At 38.2% G+C, this 14,696-nt stretch overlaps 5 protein-coding genes across 9 annotated transcripts in view; 1 reads left to right on the top strand and 4 right to left on the bottom strand.

Annotated features, from left to right (window-relative positions):
- LOC107835922 (neurogranin) overlaps positions 1 to 1,026 on the bottom strand; it is a 6,280-nt gene extending 5,254 nt beyond the window's left edge. The window contains exon 1 of one of the 2 annotated variants that reach the window (XM_016670181.1): positions 725 to 1,026. In XM_016670181.1, the coding sequence (XP_016525667.1) occupies positions 725 to 739 (15 nt within the window). In that variant the 5' untranslated portion in view covers positions 740 to 1,026. The remainder of the gene's footprint in view (positions 1 to 724) is intronic. The other variant, XM_016670180.1, reaches the window with a different exon arrangement.
- A 1,522-nt stretch (positions 1,027 to 2,548) lies between these two features.
- LOC107835919 (protein IWS1 homolog) lies at positions 2,549 to 5,152 on the bottom strand. Its single transcript, XM_016670168.1, has 3 exons — positions 5,103 to 5,152; positions 4,174 to 5,000; positions 2,549 to 4,119 (listed from the first exon to the last, which is right to left on the bottom strand). The coding sequence occupies exons 1-3, from the start codon at positions 5,150 to 5,152 to the stop codon at positions 3,290 to 3,292; spliced, it is 1,707 nt and encodes a 568-aa protein (XP_016525654.1). The 3' UTR covers positions 2,549 to 3,289.
- Positions 5,153 to 6,048: 896 nt separating this feature from the next.
- On the bottom strand, positions 6,049 to 6,938 carry LOC103136350 (sperm surface protein Sp17). The gene is made up of 3 exons (XM_016670179.1): positions 6,486 to 6,938; positions 6,306 to 6,385; positions 6,049 to 6,219 (listed from the first exon to the last, which is right to left on the bottom strand). The coding sequence occupies exons 1-3, from the start codon at positions 6,637 to 6,639 to the stop codon at positions 6,166 to 6,168; spliced, it is 288 nt and encodes a 95-aa protein (XP_016525665.1). The 5' UTR covers positions 6,640 to 6,938; the 3' UTR covers positions 6,049 to 6,165.
- A 541-nt stretch (positions 6,939 to 7,479) lies between these two features.
- LOC103136246 (uncharacterized) lies at positions 7,480 to 11,533 on the bottom strand. Of its 2 annotated transcripts, none has more exons than XM_016670177.1 (10): positions 11,428 to 11,533; positions 11,037 to 11,342; positions 10,901 to 10,954; positions 10,765 to 10,800; positions 10,556 to 10,672; positions 10,421 to 10,445; positions 10,280 to 10,320; positions 10,147 to 10,197; positions 9,956 to 10,059; positions 7,480 to 8,712 (listed from the first exon to the last, which is right to left on the bottom strand). In XM_016670177.1, the coding sequence occupies exons 1-10, from the start codon at positions 11,519 to 11,521 to the stop codon at positions 8,581 to 8,583; spliced, it is 960 nt and encodes a 319-aa protein (XP_016525663.1). In that variant the 5' UTR covers positions 11,522 to 11,533; the 3' UTR covers positions 7,480 to 8,580. The 2 variants fall into 2 exon arrangements, with proteins under 2 accessions (XP_016525663.1, XP_016525664.1); XM_016670178.1 differs by having other exon boundaries at positions 10,004 to 10,059.
- An 859-nt stretch (positions 11,534 to 12,392) lies between these two features.
- The window catches only part of LOC103136347 (uncharacterized), a 67,948-nt gene continuing 65,644 nt past the window's right edge, over positions 12,393 to 14,696 (top strand). For all 3 annotated transcript variants that reach the window (XM_016670175.1, XM_016670176.1, XM_007549547.2), the window contains exons 1-6: positions 12,393 to 12,496; positions 12,593 to 12,704; positions 12,825 to 12,912; positions 13,948 to 14,136; positions 14,245 to 14,350; positions 14,463 to 14,696. In XM_016670175.1, the coding sequence (XP_016525661.1) occupies positions 12,409 to 12,496; positions 12,593 to 12,704; positions 12,825 to 12,912; positions 13,948 to 14,136; positions 14,245 to 14,350; positions 14,463 to 14,696 (817 nt within the window). In that variant the 5' untranslated portion in view covers positions 12,393 to 12,408. The remainder of the gene's footprint in view (positions 12,497 to 12,592; positions 12,705 to 12,824; positions 12,913 to 13,947; positions 14,137 to 14,244; positions 14,351 to 14,462) is intronic.

Genomic DNA, 14,696 nt, shown 5'->3' with positions numbered 1-14,696 from the left:
TATATATATATATATATATATGTTGCAATCCACGACAGCCACTCAGAATCCACTGTCCCAGAGGAAAAGCGGAGTGGGCGGGAAGAGAAATTCCTGCTGGTGACAAATTGTCAGTGAAAAAGTGACACGGATATTGATGAGTTATGTAAACACCTATTCAATTCTTGTGGAGACAACAGATGTGCGCGTACGTCGTGCTTTGCTTGTGGTAACGGACTGACATTTCCCACTAGGAAAAAAAATAAAATAAAAAAATGCAGCCCACAGAACGGTCCCACTGCCATCCCGCTATCTCAGCGAAGCAGCAGCGCATCATGTTTCCAGTGAAACCCCTTCTAGTGTGGGAGTGTGACCACCCACCTGTTCGGCCAGCATTCATTAGCCTCTCTGTCTGACTGCTCACAGAGCAGCCAGCATCCAGCTCTTTCACAGGAGAACAGAGGCCAAGCACATCTATTGTATAAAGTTGGAACGTTTTCTTTCTTCAAAACATATTCGCTTCTTTTAAAGAATTTAGCTTTGAAAAAAACAAAAAACAAAACAAAAAAACAAACAGGAAAAGGACAAAAATAATAATAAAATAAAAAAAAAACAACAACAATTCCAGCTTCTGCATGCAGTTTGACATTCCGAGTAACAACCCTTGGGGCATCGTCTGTAAGTAGCAACAGATTCATCCAAACAGCCAAAAGGCGTTAAAAGTTCATCTGAAGCATTTACTCACATTGTGACAGTCCATTTCTTTTGCACTGGGACGACTTCAGTCTTCAGGTGAGCTGATCTAGTTTAACTCGAGCGCCTAAATCAATTCTGACTCGGGCCAAGGAGGACGCTCTTTAAACGGGTCTCTGATCCAATACAGATGCCTGACTGGCTCTCACTAACAGTCGCTGTATGTTCAGTAACAGTCGCTCACGCACAGAGGGAGAGGGAGAGAGAGAAAGAGAGAAGCAGGGACACGGAGAGAGAGAGGGAGAAAGAGAAAGAGAGACCTCCTACAAACATAACAGCATGTGTTTCGTCCTTTCGGTCTCATTAGGGTTGCTGACCTACTCTGCTCACTTTACCCTTGCAAATGTCCCAACACATCCACAAAGTGCAACATTAAAATGGGAATTGCACATCACATGAGCGAGCGAAAGATTTAGTTGAACCATCCTTGTGTAAACAGAAAGCCGGTTCTGCATGGAAACCTGTATTGTTAAAATTTGACAACTTTCTCCATCACAGTAAGGAACTTCACAATTAAGAAAAAAAAAAAGTGACCAGCCTGGACATACTATTTAAAGTCCAGATGGCAGCGAAACAATAGATCCCCACCCCCCCCACCTCGCCACAAAAAAAAAAAAAAAAAAAAAATTACTAATAGTGTGAAAACAAAAACTGTGCAAGCATCTTGGAGCGGTTTTTTTTTTTTTTGGGCTGGGAGGTGTTATAAATTTATTAGAGGCAGAGAGAGCTAACAGTCCTCTCCATCCCTCTGATCCCAGCTGGTACGGCCGCCCACACTCCTCTGCAAGCCTAACAGACAAGACGGGGGAAGAGAGGGAGGACCAGAAAACATCCATTTATCCACGTTATATGTCAAACAGCAACGCAACGATGCCAATTAGCCGAGCGGTTCGTCGTGGTAATTGCGGCACATGCCTCACAGCTCGAAGCCGAGTTGCTCTGATAATTAATAATCAATATTTAGAAATTGTAAACGCGTTTAAATAGGTGGTAACGAATCTCTGTGTAGTTAATCTGCTTAATTTGTAGTGTAAATATCAGTATTTTCAATTGAGTTGGTGCAAAGTGAAAATATAAGTCATAATAAAAAAATAAAAATAAAAAATACGTCGGTGTCGCCACAGCTGTCTTCATGTCGCCAAAGTGGCCTCGTTTCAACTTATGTCAGGGGATCTACTTTTTAACTCGGTGAGTTAGAAACTGCTCTAAAAGGTATAGCACTGATACAGAGGGTGCCTAGCAACTATCAGCATCACCATCTCCTATTAAATCCATGACGATACGTGGATGGTGAGGGAGTTACCATAGTAACATTCTCAGTGCCCCTTCCTACACTCCCTCCCTGTATGTTTGGAGAAGCTTGGTTGGTCCAGACAAACCAGATGGGGGTTTTACCTGTGACAGCACTAGAAATGTTTGAGAAATTGTTTAGTCGTCCTTTTAGAGAGATTTTAGAGACTGGTTTCACTCTGGGGGCGCTGTGTTGGCTCCCAGGAGGAGATTTGATCTAATCTAGACAGCTTTTTTTTTTTTTTTACAACATGCATTGATACAGAGTGACTAAGACCACCTAGTCATTTCTATCATCATGCTAGAAAAGATGGCACTTAAAGTATCAGAGGGAAAATGGCACGTCATTAAAGAATTAAATATTTTGGAGACATTTCCAAATATTTCCCTCCAGACAGGGAGTTGTGATCCTGTATGGGATTCCTGTAAAAGGCCCCGGTTTCTATCCGAGGTTTACAAACACCAAACACTGATATTTGTGTCACAATAATTTTGAGCTTTAAAAATATTTTATTTAAATGATTCTCTACTTGAGAGAGGATACACAGTATATACAGGATTAAATGGATACACAGTATATACAAGATTAAATGGATACACAGTATATACAAGATTAAATGGATACACAGTATATACAAGATTAAATATATGTGGATACAGGATTAATATATATTATTATATATATATATAATATTGGAGAAAAAGTAAAAAAAACAACACCCCCCCAAAAAACAAAAACAAACAGCACTTATGTAGTCATTAGCAACCTTCCGGCATATTCTGCAAGGTTAGTTGATCCATCTTCTGACCCAAAATGGCGGAGTTCATTTAAAATATTTCTTTTGCACAACTCCTTTACAGTGCAGAAGTCCTACGCTGCAGAGTTGATTTTTGTCATTTTCAAATTTCTGACCAATCGTGTGTGAAATCACACCCAAAAAAAGTCCCGCCCAGAATATATGTGAAGAACAAGCCGAAAGAACTCCTGAAGGAGCGATGCAAAAACAGAATGACATCATTAGTTCCACAATTAGGTGGATTCAATGCAATAAGGGATGCTTGCTCAGATATTAAAGAGGGTAATATAATGTTCACTTTCAGTTCTACTCAAGTTATGGCAGTAAAAGGAAATTGCTTACAGAAATTGTGCAAATGTTCATTTTACTGCATAGGAAAAGTGTGAAATGCATCATATCAGAGACTGTATAGTTTCTCAAACAACCAGGATTACCTTGTCGCTGTTGTTTGCGCCTGCTGCGCTGTCCTCCTAGCGCTCAGCAGGCCCTTTCTCTTCCTTGGAGTCAGCAGGTGTCCCATCAGAACTATCAGAAGGACTCTCCTCATAATCTGTCTCTTCAAATTCAAAATCAAATTCAGGAGTGAAAATTTCATCTTCATCTTTAAATGTCACCTGTTTTCCTTCCTTGACGCTATCGAAGGACTTCTCAGAGACTGATGGACTTCCACCGGTTTTCTCAAGAGAAACTTCAGTCTCAGTTATTTCCTTCTCTTTTTGAGTCTCAGTTATTCCCTTCTCTTGTTGAGTCTCAGTTATTTCCCCCCCACTTGGAGTCTCAGTTACTTCCTTCTCTTTTTGAGTCTCAGTTCTTTCTGTCTCTTTTTGAGTCTCAGTTCTTTCATTCTCTTGAGTCTCAGTTATTTCTGTCTCTTTTTGAGTCTCAGTTCTTTCATTCTCTTGAGTCTCAGTTATTTCTGTCTCTTTTTGAGTCTCTGTTATTTCCCTCTCACCTCGAGTCTCTGTTATTTCCTTCTCTTGAGTCTCAGTTATTTCCTTCTCACCTTGAGTCTCAGTTATTTCCTTCTCTTGAGTCTCAGTTATTTCCTTCTCTTGAGTCTCAGTTATTTCCTTCTCACCTTGAGTCTCAGTTATTTCCCTCTCACCTCGACTCTGCTTAATTTGTAGTGTAACCACAAATTTCACTCTGGTTACTCCCCCCTCAGTTTGAGTCTCAGTTACTTCCTTCTCACTTTGAGTCTCAGTTATTTCCTTCTCCCCTTGAATCTCAGTTATTTCCCCCTCACCTTCAGTCTCAGTTATTTCTCTCTCACTTTGAATCTCAGTTATTTCCCCCTCACCTTCAGTCTCAGTTATTTCCCCCTCACCTTCAGTCTCAGTTATTTCCCCCTCACCTTCAGTCTCAGTTATTTCCCCCTCACCTTGAGTCTCAGTTATTTCCCCCTCACCTTGAGTCTCAGTTATTTCCCCCTCACCTTGAGTCTCAGTTATTTCCCCCTCACCTTGAGTCTCTGTTATTTCCCCCTCACCTTGAGTCTCTGTTATTTCCCCCTCACCTTGAGTCTCTGTTATTTCCCTCTCACTTTGAGCTTCATCCTTTGCTTCTTGTTGGTTGTCCGGATGGATTTCAAACTGATTTGCAGGTAATTCGACAGCAAATTCCTCAAGCTGGGTTGATATAGTTTCTGTCTCTTCAGCAGAATATGTGTCTTCTTGAGAAATATCATCTTTTAATGTTGCTTTTGTTTCACCAGGCTCTAAAGCAGAGGAGTCCACTTGAAGAGTCAAATGTAGAAGGCTCTGAAGTTGTTCTGATTCTTCTGAGCCAACAGTTTCCTGCTCTTCAAATGCACCATCCTTATATTCCTGATCCGTCCACAGGGCGGAAGATTGTTCCTCCTCGCTTACATCTGAAGTTTCGTCGGCTGGCAAATCCGAGTCCACCTGAACCAAGCTCAGGTGTAGTAGGTTATCATCTACTTCACTCTCTAGTCCGATAGTTTGACTAGGTTCAGCTTCGGTAAGCTCATGATCTTTGTCTATCCCGCTCTGTTCATCTGCTTCAGATGTCTGTTCTGCATGTTGTAGTTCAGTTTCTGCATCCTGTGGGCCTGCAGCCGAATCAGTTATATCTGAAATAGGAAGATGTTCGGTGGTAAGAGCTGTATCTTCAACTGAGTGGCGTGGTTCTTCTTCAGTTTTGGAGTCGCTTGGTTTTTCTCTAAGAAACAACAACAAAATGGAACATTTTTTTTTTAGAAATATTACAGATTAAAGCAATGCTTAGAATTTATTAAATGCATCTTTCAAACTCAGCTGCAACCTGTGTATGTTCTCTGCTGCTTTTAGTCTCAAGTAGTTCTTTTCCGCCATTCCCTCTCGGCCATGACAAAGAAAATCTTCTCTTTTTTGTTCTTCTTGTTTGTCTCACTTAAATGTTTTAGGTCATCAAACAAATTGTGATATTGGGTAAAGACAACCTGAGTAAATACTAAATAAAATTTTCTACTTGGGGGGGAAAAAAATCTATCAAATCGACCCCTACCCTACGTGAAAAGGTGGCCACATGCATGACTCTCTTGTTAAATCATGAGTTAGTTGTGATTAACCACATTTTTTGGTTTAATTTCACAAGCCACATTTACTAAGTAGTAAATTACTAATCAAGAAATCACCTGAGTAGAACATGTCAGCAAAATGTGGCCTAAAAAAGAAAAAAAAAAAACAAACAAAAAAACACATCATGGCCTGTTCTAAAAAAAAACACACATCAAGAAAACAAAAGCAGTCAACAGAATAAGGCCACTGTTTTCCAAACTTGGTTTATTATGGGGGCACTGCAGAAGCTTGTTATTTCTCCATCAACTGTTTAAGTCTGGTTTGTTGAAGCAGACAAACTTCACATGCAGAGTGCTTTGAGTGCCAAGGATTTTGGACAAAATGAAAAAAAAAAGATAGGTGCAGTGTTTCTGTACATATTTCACATCATACATTCTAATTGGATTATCAAATCAGCTGAATTTGCTGGAAATGCATCAGGATTTCTCTGAAATCTTTGCTCTGAAATCTTAATATACATAATTGTATTACACTCGTATGAGTTGGATTGATTTTGTTATATTTCAGTACAAAGGGATAATGACAGAACCTCTTTGTCTTCAAAAGCACCTTGAGAGAACAGTGGTTGTAAATTGGCCTTCTACTAACTCACTTAGTTGAGTTGAAAGGTCGATATAAAAAAATGTAATAAATGACAAACTGAGTAAGGTTTTTATTGATGAAAATGTAAACTCCAATGTAATTTCATCAGAGCACATTTCTATCTTTTCCCTCATGCTCTTCCTCTCACTCTCCTCTTGATGTGCTTGCTGCACTTAAAGTGACACTCACTTGGAAACGTCGGCCTCCTCTGCTGCTGTTTCCTTTTCAGGACTAAAAGTCTGGAAAAAAATCATTTAAAAAAATACAATAAACGAACATAGACTCAGTTTAGTTAGACATGTTAAGAGCTTCAAAAAGTGTGTACCTCTGTACTCTTGAAAGCATGGTTATTGTAGAACCTGTCTTCCAGCTTGGCAGCCCATTCTGAAGGGTCCGCCCCACTTTCTGTGAAGAAAGAAGGAAACACCAGTGACAGAAATTTTCCTTATTAAATGAAATCTGAAGTTTCAATAAAGTACTGTTTTATTTCCTTCTCTTCAGTTACCTTCTCTTTCTTTCAGAAGTTTGTCAAAATACTGCGCTGCATATGCAGGGATGTTGTCCGGCTGGTCCCGGAGAACCTCTCGGGTCAGTCCCTCTAACAGGGCCCCAAATCCCCGTGGTACCCTCAGGTGAGTGTTGGAAAAAGGCACTGACATTTTCCTGAACTACGTGCCTGATTCCAAGCTATAATAACAGGAAGAGGTTTCCGGCTTTTCACAAGTGAAATGTCACCACTAATTTACCATCTTTAGTTAACGGACTTTCTAAATACTGCTTACGTTCGTAATTAAATCTCGCTGTTGAATCAGTTAACTGTTTAAATGTAAACCATCTTTCTTAAAACTCCGTTCTAATGCAACGGTTTGTTGTAACACCTGTTACCTGGAAGCGTTTTAAATCGACCTTTACCGAAACGTTTATAGTTAGCTAGCGCCACTACTACTGCTGTGGCTTGTTGATATCTGTTACCTAGCAACGGTTCCAAGTACGGAGACAAATAAGGGTCATGTATGACGCAACACATTCCAGCATAGTTCAATAAAAAAAATCTTTATTTTAGACATAACATGATTACACAGGAAATACCCTAAAATACCTACAAACATTTTTTGTGTTTTTTAATAGACTTAGGAAAAAAATAAATGATACATTCATAAAAACATTTATTTAAATAAATGTGTATTAAAAAAAATCAAATAATAAAGCGTATAATACAAAAAATGACTTTCACAGTTGTATAAGATGAACATAACATAGCTTTTTATGAAAAATTGATTATCCCCATTTTCTTTTTTTTATTGAAAAAGAGAAAATTAGTAATTTAAAATTTTAAACAATCGGTTACTGCAGTAATCCTGGATTTATTCAAAGAACAGCAAAACATAACTAAGCTGCTCATAAGGGAGGATCACATCTAGACAAAAACAAGTTGCTTTCTGAATGCTTTCAAGTCTTCTACAAAATCATCATATACTTCATTTTGATTAACATTAAAAAAAAATCACGGTTTGCTTAACCAGGGGCTTTCAAGTTTGAAAGAGTAAATACATCTTATCATAAATATTGTGAACTTTTACTACACATAAAACACTGTATTAACAATGTGCTATACATGTGGATTTCATCTGCTGAAACATTTAATGTACTTATATTTATATTCTATTTACAATCAGTTAGTTTTTCTTGCAGTTATTCAGTTATAAGATCAGCACAATTTTGTTTAAAGAAAACCTTGATTATTTATACAATCCTGATTTTAAAAAAATTGTATTTGCTCGATTTCTTTATTCAAGAAGTTTTATTTTAAGCTCTATAAATAGATTTCCCTGTTTTTTTTTGTTTTGTTTTTTTGTTGTTTGCACAAGGCTAAGAAGAACATTTACAACATCTTAACCAGAGAAGATGCATAAGTATCTAGGTTACAGTAAACCTGCACAATAAACCTCTACTGGGTGCTGAAATAGCTGTGTGTAGGCTAATGCATCCCTGGCATAGAGGTTATGTGAACAAAATGCTGTGTCTACAAAATCCTAAGAAAAGACAACTTCAGAATTAATGTGGATTGGCACAAAAATATGTTGTGAGTATTTTAGGGGCTCAATGCAAGATTTTTTTTTTAAATGTAACATTTTGAAACTCCAAATCAGCAGAAAGGGGATTTGGTCTTTCAACAATTTGTTCAGGGTTTATCTTTTAATTGTACTTTGAAATGGTTTTTCTCAAGTCAAATGATTTGTCTCTTTAAAATGATCCATTTGCAGATAAAAAGAATGCATTAAAACTTAACTGTATCAACTATACACTTAATGCATGTTGTCCATATGCAGGCCTGCTGTTGTCAGAGAGAAAAGCACCAGCAAAACAAGAAAGCACCTGTGCTTTGTTGTCCATGATTTCTCTCTATTTGCGTTTTATTACCTTTGCATTTTAAGCAGCACTTGATGGAACAGACCTTGCAAAAACGCATTAACAGGAGTATTTGAATAACGGTTTACAAAGTAAGTTTCTGAAATGTGATTGGAAAATTTTACCGAGGTGTACGGTGGATGCTTCCTGGACCACACGGTCCAGTGAAAGGCAGGCTGAAGTGCTTGTGGTCAGGCGTATGTGATAACCGCATACTCAGAGTTGGTGCTCATCTTGCGGCTGACCTCTCTGGGCTGGGGAACGTGCAGTCTGTCAGCTGAACGCGAGGCCTGCAGGTGGCATCTTGGTTCATCTCCACGCCACTGCACATGAACCAGAAAAAGAAAAAAAAAGAAGAAAAAACAAACAAACCTTTGTTTCACAATTAAGTATTGATTCTCTACTAAAAATCCCACAAATACACACTAAATTAAACAGTATATTTAAAAATCACAACCACTTATTAAAGACAAGCTTCCTGTGATGCCAACACAAATTCTTCCAATAATTCAAATAATTATTGAGAAGAGTATAAATAATATCTGCATGATATTTTTGAAAAAATGTGTTTTTAAATTGGCACTCCTTTTATGTTGTTGTTATCCTTTAAGAAATTCTTGTCTCATTTCCTATCAAGAATAAACTACTCAGTTGACTTAGAATAGTTTTAAATCCAGATGTGATCTGGCTTACTTGTTATTGAGGTTTGGTGTTTACCTAGATGGGCTGATTTCTGATACTGGATAGAGAAGTGCACAAGACAAAGGTATCCAAACATGAGCGCACTTATGCAATTAGACGATTACACCCATTTTTTATTCTTTAATTTTCTCTGAAATATTTGCTTTGGTTGTTGAGTTGAATTTCACAGGATATACGTCATGTAGAAGTTGTAGAATGTTCTTTAAATTATCCTGATCTGATCTTTTTCATCAGAGTATCTGATAGTTTGACACTTTTGAGATCCGCTGTATTCGAGTCAAGCTGCAAAGTAGCTCATTAATAAAATGACGACTGTACTGAGGTTTTTCCATAGCTTAACTGGACAAAAGTTTGTTTCTTTTTTTCTTTTTGCATGTCTGTGCTGAAAATGGTTGTGTTTTAATGTACTTTTAATGTACTTAGCTTGTAATGCATACAATGTAGCTTAACAACTGATGTCAATTTCTGAGCAATTTGTACTGCCAACTAAAAATGCATAAATATTTGGAAATAAAAAACACACAAACTAAAACATTTCTTCTGAAATGTCTTGCATGCAGTAAGATGGAGTGAAACAAAAGCAGCAATATCTGTCAAATTCTCTTATGATTCTTGTAGCTAACAACACATCTAAAGTAGCAATAAAACAGCTAGTATAACAGCACTTTAGCACTAGATAGCAGGAACTAAGCATATATTTGCAAAAGCCTAATTATCATATAGAGATTATATTTAAAAAAGTAAAAAAACAAAACAACAGAAAGAAAACTACAGGTTTTTTGGTAAACCCTCCTGTTCAATAAAGACGGAGATGGAATGACGGGTGAATTGGTAGGTTTGGACTTGTCTTGTTTTGTCTCTCACCTCTCCTGTTCCTAAGTAGCCAACCTTAGTGAGCTCGGGTGTACTGACCCCTCGGACGGTGATCATTATGTCCGCATATGGAACCTCTGTGTCCCCCTCATTGTCTGGGTCAAACAGAACAACGGGTTTTACTTGTAAATATCAGCCGACATACAGACTATAATTCAGGTGGTTCTGCACGTTTGTCTTACCGGGCGGAGGAATTCGTAAGGTTATTTTCTCACTTTGTGTCGATAGCGTCCCTGGACGGAGAAGACGGCAAGCGTTAGCTGAAGCGCTCTTTCTGAACGCTCTTTATTTATCTGATATTTTTTGGTGTTTTACCTTTTACCGGTAGGAGGACGTCACTTGGGGATTGAGATGAGCTGGAAAAATTTTAAATAATGCTGATTTGTAAAATCTAAATCACAGATTTCAGCGTTAATGGTGTGGAAATGTGAATAAACATGAGCTTAGACGGCTCACCTTGACTTGGACACAACCTGCTGCCCTGGAATGAGAGGCACTGCTGTCACACTACATTCAAATCTGTGCATTTTTCTTGCTATTAATCTAGGATTTAGGCTTATTTTTTGCAATAGAATACTGCATTGTAATCACCTCTACCCTTCCAGATCGGCTTGTTGCGATACACGCACAAGAAGACGGCCAAAACTGCAAGAACCATGGCCACTGTGACGGTTACCGCTGCCAAAACCTTCATTACATTAAACTGTCCTGTTGTCATAAAAACAGATGTATTAACATTTATTAAATATAACAATTTTTTTTTATATAATTTAGAATGCTTTTTTTTCATACTGCCTCACCTCTGTTTGAATTACCCAATTCAGTAGGAAGAGATGCTAAGATAATTAAGATCATTGTATTAAAACAAGGATCAATCAAAAACTGTTCAAGTAATTGTTTGAATATTTTGTATCAGACATTAGAAAGGCTTCTCACCATTTTCAAGAAGAATGTTTGGGTTACTTGTCCAGTTTGGGACAGTGTCTGGAGCTACAAATACAAGAGAAAGGGTGATTCAGTGCTTGCTTTCTTACACAACTTGTCGTATATATTTATATAGAGCATTGAGTACCTTGAAGTCGAAGGAAAACTGTGTGAACTGTTGTTTTTGTGAGCTTAGGGTCGTCTGTGTCTTCAGTGTAGCAACTGTAGTTCTTCTCTGTATCTTGAGTAGAAATGTTTGACAGGCAGACGGACACGGTGCAAAAGCCTCCATTACTTTTATTTCTATTACAAGGAGCGATATCAGACTCTGTCCTCCAGAAGCCACGGACGAATCCAGACGAGCAGTTATAGGTGCAGCTCAGCATGAGACTTTGCCCCTGTCTTACCATCTTGTAATCGGTGGGTGCCTTTGCATTTTCAGAAATCACACTTCCTGCAACAAGAGGATAATTTAGTTACACTGGAGAAAGAGAAGTTATGTTAGCACGAAGATGAAACATTAGGAATAATTGTTTTACCTTTCAGAACCGAAAGGAAGAGTATGATCAAGTAGACTAAGACCTGCATTGCAGCTCCTTCTTTCTTATTTCTTTGTTCCTTATATTCAAACATAAAGTACCCTGTGTTCTTGCAGCCTGCTGTTGGTTGCACCTGCACATACCCACATATATGTTTCTCCTCTTGAGTTCGGGTACAGGAAGTGGTGTTCAAAAGGATTCAGGGGTGTGCAAAAATAATGCACAACTTTCCATACATCGCATCTGGCTTCCTGTCAGAAAAGTGCTGTTAAGAAACAGATAGGGTAAACGCATCATGGAACACAATTATACAGTAGTGATTTTTTTTAAATGTTTTTTTTTATTATTATTATTATTATTTTTTTTTTACTGAAGATAAAGTTTTTCACTTGTGGAGTAATACTATGTTCATGCAGTTGACACCGAGCTTTTTAAAGGCCACACAGCACATGCTAATGCAGGAAGGCTGAGGGTGTCGTTTGCTTTTGTAGCTTTGTGTCTGCTGTAGTCAACTTTTTGATGCTTCTCTATATTTGAATTATGTATTTTTCAATTATTTCCCTGCGAAAACAAAAATGTGCCTTGCTTGCATCCATTTATTCCATGCAAATAATTGACTTTGACATATTCAATGTCTTAAAATCTCCCTGCTTACAGTGAATGACAGCTCATGCGTAACATAAATAATTTGCTGTGATCCACTAACAGAAACAACTAGGCTAGCGTTTGCACTTGCTCATGCATAATGAAAGTCACAGATACAGTTACAGAACCTAATTGCACATCACTGTCAGCTTGAGTCACCACCTGGGAATCACATTTCGTGCTCATTTCACTTTCAGGCAAACAGGCCTCCCGCTCTTTTTTTTTTCTTTCTTGGCTCTAAACATTTATCCGTGTAGGATTAGACCAAAAATGCTGTGCTCTGGAAATGGAGAAAACCTGTAACATGCTCTTGCACACAGGTTTAGACATCTAGATATGATGTGCTTGGCGAGGGCTATGTGTTTGCTGTGTGTTTTAGCTCCTGGGATTTTTCTGCTGCTCATGCAACCTGGAGCTGCTTCAGGTAAGAAGAGCAATCTTCATGCTTTTATTATTTCCTAAAGTACATTTATCAACATAATGACCAATTTCTACATCCTCCCTATTTTGGTGTGAGAAGTCCCAGAGGGGAGTGCAGATCTTATTCTCAGTGATGAAGTGTATGTTGGTGTGTGTCCAGAAGGAAAGTACTTCAACCAGCAGCTTTGTTTGGATTGTCCTTCTGGTCACTTGTAAGTCGTCAGGCATATTTGAAACTGGAGGACAGTATTTTATTTATTTATTTATTTTTACATGAGATAGAGGAAATTAATAATTGATGATGTTTCGCCTACTTCATTTCTGCTCTATAGTTGCCCTGGAAATGTATCTGCACCTAATCGATGTCCAGCAGGAACATTCAACCTCTACACAGGGAAAACCAGCATCGATGACTGCAAGGTAAAACGCTCTTTCACAAGCTTCTTATTTGTTAAGCCCCAATGTATGATTTGCATTCAAATGACCCTTTCGCAACTATTTTATTTGTTATAACACTGAATTAAATATAATCAGGGAAAAACGTTTTCCAAGCATTTGACACCGAAATGTTGCAGTTACAGTTTGCAGTGCTTTCAAAAATTCGGATGCTCCTTCAACTTCCCAAACTTTTGTTACTTTACAGTCACAAATTCATGCATTTTATTAGGATTTAATGTGATAGGTTGTAATTAACACATAGAAGTAGAAAAATTATATATGGTTTTAAAATCTAAAAAGTAGGGTCCATTTGTTTTCATAACTTTCATAACTAGCCCCCACGTTCTTTAATACCCCTAAATTAAATCCTTCAAACTCAGCTGCAACTTGTGTTTTGCTAATGCAGTTCACATAGTTAACATAAAAATTACACAATTATGGATTATTTTAATTAAAATAAAATGGCTGATCTTCGTGAGCCTTTGTTTTATTGTCTCATAATGAGTTCATTAATGTTACAGATGGCAAATAGTTGAAAACAACAACACCATAATCGTTTGGAATGTCATAGAGAAGATACTTTATTTTGACTAAGTGACAAAATTCCACTAGTTAACTTTAGTGAGCTGAAAAAATTCAAAAAAGGCAAGATAAAAGGCAAGAACGCAAGGTCGATTAATATTATTTTTGTAAGAGAGCAATGGTGAACAAACGGCTTTGAAAAGTTTGAATGGAAAATCAGTGGCGTGATTTGAACTAATGTGCCTCCATTCTGACTGAGCTTCAGCTATTTTGTTCAGATGACTTGATAAGTATTTCAGTCTAAAGGTGTGCAAAACTTCTAGAAACATATCCTAAATAACTATCTCCTGTAATGGCAGCAAAAGCTGGTTATGCCAAGCTTGAACTCAGAAAGCTGAATATAAATACAAATCTTTCTATATCTATATACACGTACATATCGCCTAAATTCATGTGCCTTTATGTGAGCTCTCTGCTATTTGCTGTGTGTTGCAGCCTTGTATTCCAGGCCTGATCAGTTCAGAGGACAGAGTGGATTGCCGGCTGTGTCCTGCAGGCTTTTCATGTGACGTCACCAATGGAACACTTTATTTATGCCCAGCAGGACAACATTCACCCGAAGGGGTCCTACAGTGTCTGACCTGCCCTTTTGATTCTGTTTGCAAGTTTGGGCTTCCTTATAAGGTCACCATCAACCATTAAAGACGTGAAAAGAATTGAAAACCCTTTTACTCGCTCGCTGCACAAAAAGAAAATTTACTTGTTTTTTTAACGGTTTTTATGTGCTCACAGTGTGCACCTGGAAAGGAGCCCGACGTGGACCACACCGAATGTATTGACTGTTTCCCGGGTTTTTACTCCACTGTTTGTACGGCTCTGTGTCTACAGTGTCCCGCAGGTAGTGCTTCCAGAAAATATTACTTCTCTTTAGCTGTTGCGTCTGTTCTATTTGATAGTTGAATGTCATAAATGTGTGCCAGAATACCAAAGATTGTGCCTTATGGCTGTAGGAAATTACTGTCCAGACAGTGGGATGTCACAGCCGCTTCCCTGTCCTGCTGGTTGGACCTCCACACCTGGACAGACTTCCTGCCGTAGGTGTAATGATACATCCTTGCTGTGTGGGGGCGCTGTGGCTCCCCGCTGGAGCCAGTTTGTGCACAGATCTGGTCAAGCCAACACCTGTAGAGCGGGAACCTACAAACCTGTAAAAGAAGATGGAGATTGTATTGCCTGTCCAAAAG

This window comes from Poecilia formosa, unplaced genomic scaffold (genome assembly GCF_000485575.1).
Source record: "Poecilia formosa unplaced genomic scaffold, Poecilia_formosa-5.1.2 Scaffold31, whole genome shotgun sequence".
NCBI lineage: Eukaryota > Metazoa > Chordata > Actinopteri > Cyprinodontiformes > Poeciliidae > Poecilia > Poecilia formosa.
This window is presented reverse-complemented; position numbering and strand designations above follow the sequence as displayed.

Excerpts from the sequence above, each read along its gene's own strand:
- LOC103136246 (XM_016670177.1), bottom strand. The coding sequence starts at position 11,521 with ATGTTTGAATATAAGGAACAAAGAAATAAGAAAGAAGGAGCTGCAATG. Across the intron at positions 11,343-11,427 it reads CTTCCTTTCGGTTCTGAAAG|GAAGTGTGATTTCTGAAAAT; the intron begins GTAAAACAATTA and ends CTCTTGTTGCAG. Across the intron at positions 10,060-10,146 it reads CTTACGAATTCCTCCGCCCG|ACAATGAGGGGGACACAGAG; the intron begins GTAAGACAAACG and ends TGTTTGACCCAG.
- LOC103136350 (XM_016670179.1), bottom strand. The coding sequence starts at position 6,639 with ATGTCAGTGCCTTTTTCCAACACTCACCTGAGGGTACCACGGGGATTT. Across the intron at positions 6,386-6,485 it reads ACTTCTGAAAGAAAGAGAAG|AAAGTGGGGCGGACCCTTCA; the intron begins GTAACTGAAGAG and ends CTTTCTTCACAG. Across the intron at positions 6,220-6,305 it reads ATGCTTTCAAGAGTACAGAG|ACTTTTAGTCCTGAAAAGGA; the intron begins GTACACACTTTT and ends ATTTTTTTCCAG.
- LOC107835919 (XM_016670168.1), bottom strand. The coding sequence starts at position 5,152 with ATGGCGGAAAAGAACTACTTGAGACTAAAAGCAGCAGAGAACATACAC. Across the intron at positions 5,001-5,102 it reads GCAGCAGAGAACATACACAG|AGAAAAACCAAGCGACTCCA; the intron begins GTTGCAGCTGAG and ends GTTGTTTCTTAG. Across the intron at positions 4,120-4,173 it reads GGAAATAACTGAGACTGAAG|GTGAGGGGGAAATAACTGAG; the intron begins GTGAGGGGGAAA and ends CTGAGACTGAAG.